The sequence below is a fragment of the Wyeomyia smithii genome, chromosome 3 (genome assembly GCF_029784165.1).
Source record: "Wyeomyia smithii strain HCP4-BCI-WySm-NY-G18 chromosome 3, ASM2978416v1, whole genome shotgun sequence".
NCBI classification, from domain to species: domain Eukaryota; kingdom Metazoa; phylum Arthropoda; class Insecta; order Diptera; family Culicidae; genus Wyeomyia; species Wyeomyia smithii.
In genome coordinates, this window is record NC_073696.1 from 181,694,454 (window position 1) to 181,708,238 (window position 13,785).

General features: G+C 38.8%; 2 protein-coding genes across 6 annotated transcripts in view; one reads left to right on the top strand and one right to left on the bottom strand.

The window, feature by feature from the left end:
* LOC129729734 (potassium voltage-gated channel protein eag) overlaps positions 1–2,745 on the bottom strand; it is an 82,478-nt gene extending 79,733 nt beyond the window's left edge. For 3 of the 4 annotated variants that reach the window (XM_055688525.1, XM_055688524.1, XM_055688523.1), the window contains exon 1: positions 2,088–2,744. The gene's annotated coding sequence lies outside the window, so the exon portion shown is untranslated. Of the gene's footprint in view, positions 1–2,087 lie in introns of all 4 variants that reach the window. The other variant, XM_055688527.1, reaches the window with a different exon arrangement.
* An 8,970-nt stretch (positions 2,746–11,715) lies between these two features.
* The window catches only part of LOC129729739 (uncharacterized), a 30,216-nt gene continuing 28,146 nt past the window's right edge, over positions 11,716–13,785 (top strand). The window contains exon 1 of one of the 2 annotated variants that reach the window (XM_055688532.1): positions 11,716–11,911. In XM_055688532.1, the coding sequence (XP_055544507.1) occupies positions 11,898–11,911 (14 nt within the window). In that variant the 5' untranslated portion in view covers positions 11,716–11,897. The remainder of the gene's footprint in view (positions 11,912–13,785) is intronic. The other variant, XM_055688531.1, reaches the window with a different exon arrangement.

Genomic DNA, 13,785 nt, shown 5'->3' on the forward strand with positions numbered 1-13,785 from the left:
TCGTCTTACAGCACTTTCTTAATGGCCCGAGCCTCTTATCTCACTTCCTGAAGTTCTGTACGCAGGATGCCTACGCGTGTTGGTACACGACCATTAACATTTATTCCAAATGTTGAATCTCTAATCATCGTTAGCCTGCATGCACCAATTATTCTGTCTCTGTGGTTTTCTGCATTGCTAGTGCCACATAATTTTAAACATGCTACCGACTTGGATTGCAACGAAGCTCACGGTGCTCCCACAGACCGTTCATAAAAAATGCACCAAAGAATCTGAGTACACCATTCGATTCGTTATGGCGTCCAGAATCTCTGGTCAAAATTTCAAAATCATCGTACGGTACATTTTCGAGTAATGCCCTTTTGAAGGTCGTAAGGTACAAAAAATTTATATAAAAACGACGAAATATTTGTTGTAGAGCACGTTTTTCTACCACCATTTTATGAAATAACTTCCAAAATAGTTTCTACACAATCCAAAAATTATATTTCAAGACATTAGCATTTTGGCGTTTTTGGTTTTTCGATTAATCCACCTAACAGTTAAATAAAAAAAATATTTTTTCTAAGTTTTAATATACCAGATTGCTTTTTCCAGCGAAGTTGTGGAAAAATTCAAAAGAAAAACATTTGCTGAACACTGCGATGTCCTATCTGTACGTTGGACACGACAAAATAGAGTGTTTTTGTGGAGCACTCCTTCTTAAAATCAGTTTTTTGTCTTGAATGGTCAAAACAATGCAAAATGTTCTAAGATTTTATTCATTCAACTTAGCTTTCCTTAATACTTTGTTAAATTGTAAAAGACAAAAAATTAAACCAATTCGTAAAGTAAACGTTTCTAGCGAGATGAAGCGTTTTAGGAATTCACTCTGGGGCACACGCTATTGCATGCCGCTCCTAATTACATAGATAGCAGCTTATTTTCTACATTCTCGACAGGATGCATTACCAATTAACTTTAATGTGTGAACCATTATTTCAGAATTAAAAACTCAAACTCGGGGATTGTAGGTGCATACTTCTAATGCCAAAGCTCTTCAGTTTATATATAAACATTAAGATTAAACCTTCCTGTCGGTCTCGAGGTACGATGCTGGCCTGACAAAGCCAGTCGTCGTAGGTTCGAGTATCGGCTCGGGGAGACTGTTAGTGTCAGTAGGATCGTAGCACTAGCTCCGCAATTGTCCTGTACATTGAACAGTTGGCTGCGAAGTTCCGTATCGGAACGTATCACCAAGGCCTAGCTCAATTTAATAGTTTCATCAACTCTCATATGTTCACAGCCAAACTGCCTGCTTCTATCGTATCAATTATCCTTTCACACCTTATCCAACCCAAGTTTTGAATTTGCACTACAATAGTAAGTTTGCTATTCTGAACAATTGCGAAAAACTTTTAGTTCACTTCCGGCAATCAAATTCTCCTATTATTAGAAACGAAGCATATTTTGCTTTGCATGCGAAAAATAGGCTCGGACCAGTTTTCATTTTCAAACTTGTCATCTACATTTCATGCGCTTCTAAATTTAATTCTCCTCTGGGTCTTCGGTAGCGTGCGTGTAAAGTCACCAGCGGAGCTTCAATCGAAACTATGTATTTAGTGAAATGTTCGGATTTCGCACGAAAAAGTTATATTATATCCAAAATGGAGATATAATGAATTGTAAATAAGCCTGCCTAAACCGCTTGGTTGGCATGTTCTAGTAAAAATCTATGCGATTCGCATGATACCATGCGGTCGATTTTTTATTTCCATACTCTGTGGTCCTCTCTGCGGCAGTTTAATAACATCGTTTTATCGACTTTTACACACGGTTACATTTGTCACAAGCACAAATACAAACGCTAACTTCCAACAATCGAACGCCACTAATATTCTGAGACAAAGAGGAAGAATGCCCTGCCTGAGAATGCCGTTTGCGTGCACTTCGCGAGCCCTTGGTGCGATAAATGTTTCAAGGATATGCGTACAATGCTTTAGTCAAAAAAATCCATTGAATAAACTAATTAGCAAAGGAGAGTGGGTGGACGTACACAAGTGTGTGTGTGACTGGGTGGTTAATAAATTTCCCTGCATACTACATACCTTTCCAGCTGAAAATGAGAACTCATTCGATGTGCCTCGTTCTGCTGCTGCTGCTGATGATTTTCTGAATGAACGAGATTTGGTGTTTTGTAACCGCATTAAACAGTAGGTTTCCACGTTTAATCCCATTATCAGTTTTATTTGTCTCGCATCCCGCATTCAACACATCTCATATTGCAGGTGACACTCACTTCGGAGGAGCGGCACAACTGCTGACTGACTAAAGCTCCTCCTTCTTTTCAGCCACTGCGGTCAAATTTCCAAGGACCGTCGCAATTTTCTTACCCTTCAACTAATTCGTTTTAAAAACCTCATTTTTTCACTGGGCGATTGAACAGCGTAGAGAATTGAAGGAACTTATATTTTTTTCACTTGAATCACACCTCAATACCCCCAGTAACCCTTTAGATTTTCACACTTTATGATTTTGATTGCGTATGAGGTGAGGGACACATTCTGGTATGAAAAACCTATCAATAATTACTCCTTTTTTAACAAAAACTATATATAATCGACGATAACAACAGAACAACTAGAACCGAATAACTATTTGATCAAACTTTTTTTGCATTTCAAACTTTTTTTTCGAATCGACCAACTAAACAGGAGAATAACCGTTTCTCGCTTCTATCTCAACTAATACTGCTGTGCCCTGAACGAAAGCTGCACGATCGTAAGTGGAAAATCGGAACCATTCATTCGGGGAAGAGAAGACAGGCGCAGTACGGGCGGTTAGAACTTCACGAGCTTACACGGAGACAGGGTGTTTCCCCACATGTCAATTCCAAAGTAATGACAGCTGCGGTTGCCGAGTCCTGCTAGAAAATGCCTTTGACAGTTGAAAACACTAACTCTCACGGTGGTAGTTGCGTTTGTCGGTTTGTATTCCTTTTGAAACGAAAAAAATAGGTGAAGGAATGCTCGCATGTACCCTTTTATGCCCCTTTTTTGTGGGAGGCCATATATTGTGTATGTTTTGTGTTTTGCTTAAAGTAATCGTTGTCAAATGTATACCGTATCATTTTTGGCTTATTCATGACGAATGCCGAATAAACCCATCTTGCTTTAATCAACTGTCGACTGCTAACCCAAACCAACAAACCAAGACAATTGTTAATTTTTGCAAAAAAATGCGCCGTGTGGAAGGAACGATGCGTCTACACGGAAGGCAGTCAAGTGCGCAGTAGAAGGCGTTAGGCAGCCGTCTTCGCTAGAAGGCGAAAATGGAAGGTTCTGGCTAGAAGGCGTCTAAACGGAAGGCTTGATCACGCCCTCTAATTTGTATGGAGCAGGTATCATTACGCCGTGTGCGTATTTGGGCCTTTAGGCTTAAAAGAAAAGACACTTTTGATTTAAAATCGATCGTCAACAGAGTACCCCAAGGCGCCTCACTGAGTTTCACTGTTTCTTCAAATTTGGAATATCCTTGAAACTCTGAAAATGATCTGTCCCTTATTTTTTCGTATAACTCGTAATTTATATGTAAAACACATAAAAGATTCCTGGTTTAATGATGTTCACATTTTGTGCAAGAGTAAACCGTATAAAAACATAAATGATAGGGAATCAAATAAAAATAAAAATAAAAACTAATTGTGATGGCGTTTAGGTCACTTTTTCGTCACCTAGAAATTGTTTAAATATGCGTTTAAAGCCTTTTAACTCGAAATGAACAATATTCGAGGAAAATTATCATTTCATGCTTCTGTACAAAAAAATGGCATTTGAGACATTTTTTCGATTACGCATTTGACATTTGTCAATTTCACAAATAGTAGCTCTCATAGGTACTGAAAATTTTTCATGTGACATCAATTGAAAAAATTACTAGAATGGTTTTTGTCCCGCATTCCCATACATTCAACGCACTTTGTGAGGTGGACAATTAGTATTCCTAGTTTACAATCCGTGCACCCACGCACCGTTCTTTCTAAATGGTCTTTAATCAATATGTCTGAATTTATTGTCTAACTGTCAGAACGTACTCCTTTGTGGCAACTAGAAATACTCAGAGGGAGAGATAAGCGATAGAAACGCCAATTTGGCAACTAGGTTTCACATATTTGTGAAAAAAAAACTAGGTTTCACATGTCAGAAGTGCTAGATCTCTTCGCAAAGTGCAATGATGACTAACTAGTTTCATTCGATTCGTATTGGCAAAAGTTCAAGCTTTAATCATCCAATGTGTCCTTTCAGAACGCACAATGATTGCTCTGCTTTCGCACAAAAAATGCGTGAAATGCATAACGCATCAGTTGTACAATTAATACATGGACAGAGATCGGAATCAAAATATGTATCATACACACAAAATTGTGATGTTTCGGTTAACTTCGGCTTCGGGCTAACGATCCGTTTTGGGCGTTCAAAAAACCGCTGCTTACTTTCGCGAGCCGGTGCGTATCAAAGGCTAGTGCCTCCCTAATCACTAGGGACAGTGGTAAATCGCGATTTCGTGGAAGCCGCGAATTCCGCGAAATCCAGCATCGGCCGCGAAATTTACAAAAAATTCGCGAAATGCCGCGAAAGTAATGATAAACAGCAACAATTGATGTCCATCATGAAACATACCAATTTGAAACCTGCGAAATTCATGGTAACCAGCAATACACACAAAGCTGAAGATTATTGGGCATCTCGATGACAACGGGAAGCCTTTTCCTACGTAACCAAGGAGATGAAACAGTATTACTGCTCTCTTACAATGCGAATTTGTCAGCCTGGGTTGAATTGTCTTCGGACGGTTCGCTTACGGTTGTGACCTGCATGACAGAATTCCAAAGTGTGCAGTCGAATCGGAGTTGCAAGATGAACAAAGTACAAACAAGCCTTTTCAAAAATTCCATGGATCGTACGTTTTAATGACCGTATAATAAATTAAATAAAACATTTGTTTCTTGTTTCTACCAGAAAATCACCTCTGTGTATCCGCTGAAGGAAAAGGTTACCGCGAAATTACCGTGAATTTTGAATATTTTCTATTTTGTCTCCCGCGAATTTCCAATTTTTTGCCGCGAATTACCACTGTCTCTACTAATCACTGTCAGCAAACGCAACAGCCAATAGCGAGCCTTGTTGCAACAGGATTTACTGACGTTGGTGCCAGTAACGTGGAGCCGAATGCATATGAATAAAACCAGAGTCGTAGGTAAATTTAAATTGTTTCTAACAAACCCAATGTCTTATTGTTTGTTGTTGATTCGATGATGTTTTTAAATGACCGGATTCATGAAAGGGAAACAATCACGTAATATTAATTCAAAGTTTATTTCGTCAATCATAGTAGACTACATCTTAAAACCTATTGCTAACATCACAAATATAGTTATGTAATTCTAGTGTTTAATATTTTTCTACGAGCATTTCGTGACATCGTTAAATCAATAACTTCATAATATTTATTGAAAAGACTCATCATACTATTAATTGGCCCGGCCATGACATATTGTGTTCTATGAGAATTTAATACAAAAATTTTTGAGCGAGCGTGTAGGAGCATAAAAGTTGAGTTTTCCAAGCAAATTTTCCGAACTTATGCGTTGTGAAACTAAGTCGTTGACAAGAGTTACCGAAGCAATTTCTCTTCTTTTTTCAAGCGTTTCTATATTAATAAGCATGCAACGCAATTCATAACAAGGGAGAGGGAATAAATTCCAACCTAGTTTTCTTAGTGCATATAACAAAAACTGTTTTTGTGCGCATTCGATTCTATTGGAGTGGACGTCTTGATAAGGCGACCAAACAACACTACATTATACTAAAATAGCGACAAGAAGCTCCAAAGGATGCTGAAGAGAAAGACCGAGGGAAAAGCGGCTACATCGCGCTTGGCCAGGAGGTCGATGCAACCGGCCAAACAGTGAAAAAGTACCTGGCGAACATGGACATACATGTCAGGAAGCAGCAGTCCCGTCCACTATTCTCGGAGCTGCAGGTAATAATGCAGCGGTAGCGCCTGAATAGGATTGTCAAGTCGATTTTCCTGGCAAATCACGACGACACCTGTCTCACCCTGTGCCTGTGCGGCCGCCTCCCAGATGGTCCTAAAGCTGCAACGTGTGTGGCGGGTCAACCACCAACACGCCAATGGTAGCTAACTAACAGTCTCCAGGTAGTTTACTAGGAGGTTATAAGAGTAAAGAGGATGCATCACGCACAAAAGCCACTCCCCGACGTAATACTTAACCGTCGTTCCGGGCAGACCAGGACTGGAGACTGGAGAGGTTTTAGTGGGTCTTGACAGGGATCAGTAGGTGTCTCTCCCCTAGTCTCATACCCACACCCTGAGTTCTCTTCTCAGGTGTTTGTTCGCAGATTTTCCCGCCACCTTAAAAAAAAACACAGGAGGGTTGTGTGCAAAGCCACGACCGCAAGGTACATTTTTGAGTAATGCCCTTTTGAAGGTCGTGAAGTACAAAAAAGTGATATAAAAACGACGAAATACTTATTGTAAAGCACGTATTACAACCACCATTTTATGAAATTACTTCCAAAATAGTTTCTACACTTTCCAAGGGTTATATTTCAAGACATTAACAATTAAAGAGAGATTTATTTGAAAATCCCACAGTGCACAGTGGTCTCAACTCGAAAACTCGTGATCGTCTTAGATTTGACTGTGAAAAATTGATTTCTGTACTCAATGTCTTCAGCAAAATTTTTCCATAGAACAAGGCCTTACTTTTGGCGTCTTTAGTTTTTCGATCAATCTACCTAAGAGTTAGATAAAAAATATTTTTTCTTATTTTCAATATACCAGATTGTTTCTTTCAGCAAAGTTGTGGAAAGTTTTAATAGAAAAACAATTGCTGAATACTGTGATGTCCTATCTGTACGTTGGACACGACGAAATAGAGTTTTTTGTGGAACACCCCACTTGAAAATCAGTTTTTTGTCTATAATTTTTTCTGTGATTGTCAAAACAACAAATTTTACAAAGTCTTGAGGGAATCTTAGTTGAATGCATAAAATCTTAGAACATTTTGCATTGTTTTGACCATTACAGACAAAACTATAGACAAAAAACTGATTTTAAGTTGGGGTGTTCCACAAAAAACTCAATTTTGTCATGTCCAACGTACAGATAGGACATCGCAGTATTCAGCAATTGTTTTTCTTTTGAAATTTTTCACAACTTTGCTGAAGAAAGCGATCTGGTATATTGAAACTTAGAAAAAATATTTTTTTTATCTAACTGTTAGGTGGATTGATCGAAAAACTAAAGACGTCAAAAGTAAGGCCTTGTTCTATGGAACAATTTTGCTGAAGACATTGAGTACATGAAACCAATTTTTCACAGTCAAATCTAGGACGATCACGATTTTTCGAGTTTAGACCACTGTGCACTATGGAATTTTCAAATAAATCTTTCCACCAATTGTCAATGTCTTGAAATATAACTTTTGGAAAGTGTAGAAACTATTTTGGAAGTTATTTCATAAAATGATTGGGGAACATCCATAAATTACGTAGCTTTATTTAGACTTTTTTTGACACCCCCCTCCCCCATCGTAGCATTTCGTCACAAAATCAAGACCCCCCTCTAGATAATTACGTAGCTTTATACCAACCCCCCCCCCCCAACATATTTTTTTTTGCGAATTTTATTATCAAAAACATACCTTGTGTCATAAATGAACAACAAAAGACAAGGAAGTAATAAAAATAACCCTAAACATACAAAACAGCCATGAAAAGGAACAATCAGAAAAAATCCAAATTTGTTTCTTAGTTTAATATTTGCTACGTAGCTTGGCTTGACCCCCCACCCTTCCCCTCGTCACCTTTCGTAACAAAACTGCAAACCCCCTCCTCACCCTCGAATGCTACGTCATTTATGAATGTTCCCTTGTTGAAAAACGTGCTTTACAATAAGCATTTCGTCGTTATTATATCACTTTTTTGTACTTTACGACCTTCAAAAGGGCATTACTCAAAAATGTACCATTCGATGATTTTGAAATTTTGAGCAGACATTCTGGGCAACATAACGAATCGAATGGTGTACACAGATTCTTTGGTGCATTTTTTTATAATAACGGTCTGTGGGTGCACCGTGTTTTATAAATTTAAAAATGTAAATTAACTTATTAGAAAATATTAACTCTTCAATCAGGCTTTTATTTCATCCTGAAAAGGACAATTTGTTGTTCAATTCAATATCGGATAAGATGCCGATCACATCTTTGCGTTACCACTGAAAGTGCGAATGAAGTATTCTTTGTGATAAAATAAACAGTGAAAATCTGATTTAACACTCAAAACTACAAGGCTCACATGTTGTCAAAATAAGTCAATTTTTCATTGAATGCATTTACTAGTGCCCGCTATCGCACAGAGACATTTCACTAAACTGCCTCACTGCATCAGCTGCTATCGATGCTGATACCCGCTGCAACTGCTACGCTATCTGTAGTCATGCCACAGTTGTGACCGCTATACGCTGCCATTGGTATCCGCTGTTCCTGCATTAGCTGGCCCAGCTGCTATCGATGCTGAGATCCGCTGCAACTAGTGCGCTATCCATTGTTATGTCACAGCTGTGGTCGCTATCCGCTATCGCTGGTATCCACTGCACTGCTACTGCTGCTGCTAAGGGAGGACTGCTGTTGTCGCTGTCTAGAACTATTATAAGCGGCTTCGGCTGAAACAGGCTTTTATATAGGCCAAATAGCATATTTTAAATTGCAAGGTATATGATTCTGTCGGCCGTGCTTGGGAAGCAATCATATAACAACCAATCAGAGGTCGAATTCTCCGTTTTGACAAGGCTTGAATATTTTCAATAGTACAATAGTTTGAATAATAAAATTACAATTATCTTTATTTGGGAAGAATCTTAGAAGGTTTTCCAATCTATTGCTGCAGTAACGGAGGAAATCCATCGAATACTAACCGATTTATTAGTATTTGAAATTGGACATATTTTTCACTTTTTACGGTTTTAGATTTCCATTTCACATCCCTATGTAGCCAAACTTCCTGCGATCGATACTTGGCGGTAAACCGGAAGATGGAGTGTGGCGCAGACGCATGAATCACGAGCTGTAACAGGTATACAAAAATGCTGATATAGTGAAGATAATACAGCGGGGCAGGCTTCAGTGGACTGGACATGTATCCAGAATGCCAGACGAGAAAGCCGCCAAAACTATCTTCAGTAGAGAACCAGGAAGAGGCCATCGACTCCGTGGTAGGCCTCACACGCGGTGGAAGAAAATGCACGATCTGCTGGTGTACGAGGAGACTGGATAACGGCTGCCCAAGACAGAAGAAGCTGGACATCTCTAATTCGTTCGGCCCTAGACCGGCGAACGATCCGTTAGCCAACAAAGTAAAGTAGAGTAAGTAGTTTGTGAAAAGACCCGAAGTCAAACTCCTCTCTCACTCATACAGACAGTAGCAACATTTAAATAACTGAGTAAGAACACTAAACACACAGATACATCACAGGCTCAGTATATTGCTTTAATATTGGTCGCGCGTCATGCGTTGAATGCTTGAATGTGGAAACAGAATAGAAAGCAACTTATCAAGTGCGGCGAACATCGCCGCAAGCAGCAATCTGTCATTGTTCTTCGCCACTGTATGAAAACGCTAGTCTTTTCCTTGATGACGAGCTAAGGAAACACGCGCAGGTTTCTCGAGCACTACCAGTTTGCGATCCTGGTCACGGCACCAATTTTATGTTGGCGCTTACCCTACGTTGTGTTATTTTTTAATCAGCGGTAAACTCGCACGTTAACGCGTCACCATCAGGGCAATCACGGCCCAAAGCACTTACGGACGAATGCTGCGCGCGGACAGGTGGAACGGGAGGATTTTCTGGGACACTTAGAATAAAAAACCGGGTGTTTAATTTAACAATATATTTGTCTTTAATCACAACGATAGCTACTGGCAATGAGCCGAGTAGCTATGCGACTTACGGCCACTAGGCGCAACGGCCGACATAAATGTACCGTAGGTAACTAAGCGAAACTGAACGAATGAACACTGACACTTTTCAAATTAGGCCGAAAACTGGCGCGTCCTGCGCTGCGGAGTCGGTTCACCTTGTCGTGGATTAATGTACAGCTCTACTTAGCGCTGTACATTAACCTACGGCAAGGCAAACCGTCTCCGCAATGCAGAACGCGCCAGTATGTAAACGGCCTTATAGAGAATTTACTTGAACACTGGCGCTGCCGTGGAGAGCCCTTTTATAGGCTGCCGAGCAGTGGGCAGCATTATCGAGCGGTAAACAAACCCACAGAATGAGCGTGCGCAATCGGCGTCGCTTAGGCCTCAGCTGGTCACTTACGGGCGACAGTCATGCCCAGCTGCGGCGAGAGTTTTGGCGCGAACAATGATTTTAACAGTAATTTCCAATCATAAACTGCTTGGCGACTTGTTGAGATATTTCAATGTTATGGTTAAAAATTTTAGTTTTTTCATGAAAACACGCTTTTTCGTGAGTTATTTGTGATTCCCCAGTAACAAACATAGATTTATTTAAATATACGATTTATATAACACAATTCTTTTTTGACAGCAAAAAAATTGGATGAATAATTAAAAAGTTATTTCTATCCATTATATTTTTCAACCCTTGGAAATATATCACCGGGAATGGGAACGTAACCTTAACTGCAATCAGAGCCGGATTTAAGGGTGGCTGCCTATCCGGATGATCTGAAAAATGGATGGAAAACGAGTAAGCTCAGCTTTTTTCGTTCGCTAAGCAATTTCATAGTCCAGAGAATAGTTCATTAGAATTACATTTATACAATATGATTGTGAACAACGATATGCAAAACGTATTTGTAAGCGCTGAAATTGCCTTGCGGATTTATTTGAGTTTAATGATCTCGAACGCAACTGGGGAAAGGTCTTTTTCGAAGACGAAACTGATTAAAAATAGGTTGCGTACGACTATGAAGAATGGAAGGCTATCAAACTTAGCATTGTTGAGTTGCGAGTACGCTATACTGAAGGAGGTTAATGTGAATATTTATTTAATAAGTTCTCTGCAAGAAAAAAACTCGTAAGAAAATTTTTGGTAATAACAAATAAATGTTTTTAATTCGTACGATACCAAAAAAGGTTGTTTTATTTTAGGGCCCCCACTTAAAACTGGGCCCGGGCCCCACAATCGTAAATTCGGCTCTGACTGCAATTAACCATAGGTTATTTGGCGTTCATCGTTTCATCGTTTCCTTGCATTGATTGTGATTACCGTAGGAACACCACGTCAACTACTTAAGTTAATTCAATGAACTCTCACAGTCGCATCTACACGGTAATGCAGTGGGCAAAAGGGTAGCGCGGTTGTTCTAACACCAGCCTTCTATTTCACACGAAATTTACCGGATCATTCATCTAATCCTTTTAAAGCCGAAAAATCCCTCTCAAATCAACATGCGAAAGCGTCCATAACCGTTTACTCAATTGTTGATTCTGAATTCAAGCTTACTGTTGATAGCAAGCCCCAACACCACCGTATCAGGATGGTAAACATCCTGTTCGCTCTGTTCTTATGTCAAACCTTCGGCATCCGTTCGTTAATGGGCATGTGTGCGTGCAAGAGGAGAACATCCAGCACGCAAGTCCCTTAACTTTATACCCTGTGTCGTATCGAATTTTCTCACAAAAGCAGTCGTGCTTTTACGCAGTGCATGTCAGGATAATACCATTAGTCAATGTTGTTTTGTATACAATAATAAAAAACTATTACCGCCAATTTTATTCTACAGTAAAGATAGTCGAAAATTCATATGTCCCTGGAAGTTAACAAAGTGTTCAATAGATACGATAATATTGTGTTCGTGGATGTGCAAAATTTTGTAAGTAAACGTCGTTCTTTTCTAGGAGGTTAATTGAATTCTTATATTTAGCCTCGTAATTGATTCGATGTTCTGAATATCAATAAGTGGACATTTTATTTGCTGTTTCATTCACTTTACTTGTGTAAAATTTTTTAATTGGTACCTATGAAAAATTTTTTTCCAATAAAAATACGTTTCATCTGTATTGAACTTGTTAATTGACCAAACTTATGCATGTTATTCGAGCATCCTACCGAAGCCTCATGGATTCGGTACGACAGCCAAGTTGCTACCGGAGGGGCGCAGTCTGTGTTGGACTTTAAACTTCTCCCACTGCTTGTTTTTAATCGGTTGATATGCTGGCGTGTTGCCTCCAATCATCGCATTCAAGCGTTACAATACTTGAACTGGCTACCGACCGCGTGTAGTTTTTTAGCTATGTCTGAAAACTGACTTTTAACTTGTGCATTTGCGGAATAGTTAATTTACTCATCGACGCAGACATTTAACCTCAGAAGTTATCCCCAATTGATTCCATGAATATACGGGAAAAATAAAGCTGCCATATTTAATCATAATAACTATGACATATCTGAGTAGAAAATGCTCGGTACTCCCAAAAAAAAACTCTTTTTAAAGAACAAACAAAAATCTCGCAAAAAACAACGCCAAACTGAATATTGATGATACAACGGTAAAACTATTAAATATAAAAATGGCACTAGACTATATCGTGAGAGAGGCAAGTTGTAACTGGCTCTGGACGATGGAACGCACGAGTAAACTTAGTAGGTATAAGATGAAAAAGCAGTTTGTCGAGCAAATGATTCTGTGCTGTGCAATTGGCCGTCGAGCCACTTTGCGCCATGACAGACGAATACACGCACGGTCAAATGATTGATGTCACTCAAACAAAATGTGCGCTTTTTCGATATTTTGTTCACTTACCAACGTCGTTTGCAATTGACCACGGTCTGGGAATGGAAGAAGGTACTATTCTAAAAATATAATATAGACTAGAGAAAAATGCCTCAAAGTATTATCAGAAACTTGGTTGAAAACTATACATCCAGAAGTGGTTCAAAGACATTGGCTAAGAAATGTGCATGCGATAGATAACTTGCCGATCAAACGGCTAGGTACTACCACAACTACTTTAAATTACAACAACTTTGTTTTTGTGCGTGAACTGTGGAAAGTATTGTAATTTGCATTTAAAAAAATTGCAATACTGAAATGAACTTGAAACGTTTTGAAGGTGGATAATTTTAAATGTTAATAGCTTTAATAATTGTTTCGAATGCAACAGCCATCATGCCTTGTTGCGTTACTAGCTAAAATGTACTAGTTTTTAATGATTTTATCATTTTGTTTTACGTGATGAAAATTGATGAAAAGTTCCAAAGACGTTGTTGATGTTATAATTTGAAGTCTGCTGACGCGTACGGTTGTGTACTGTTTTTGTAGTAATCATATTTACATTTTTTAAACTTATTCTTCAAAAAATCGAAGCACAGGAACTGTAGTAATACAAGCTTAATAGAAAAGAGAAAATCAACAACTCTCCAAGTGTTTAATGCTGATGCAGATCCTAAAAAAACTTTACTAGCATATCGGTTAGCATATAAGCTTGTGTGTTTTTTTAAGTTTTTCTACATTATGCGCATATCATAAAAGGGATAGTTCGTTGTTGAAGAAAACTATAACATGGAAACTAAAAGGTTGAATAATCTCAGTAAAAAATCGTAGGAACTGTGACAAAAAAGCATGTTTCATCTTAATGAATCGATATTGATATAACCAGCCAGTCGTGTCGAGCTCACAAATTGATTTGTCATCAGTTGAATAATAGGATTCTTGCAAGAGTTTTGGAAAAAAAACCGTTTGGTAGG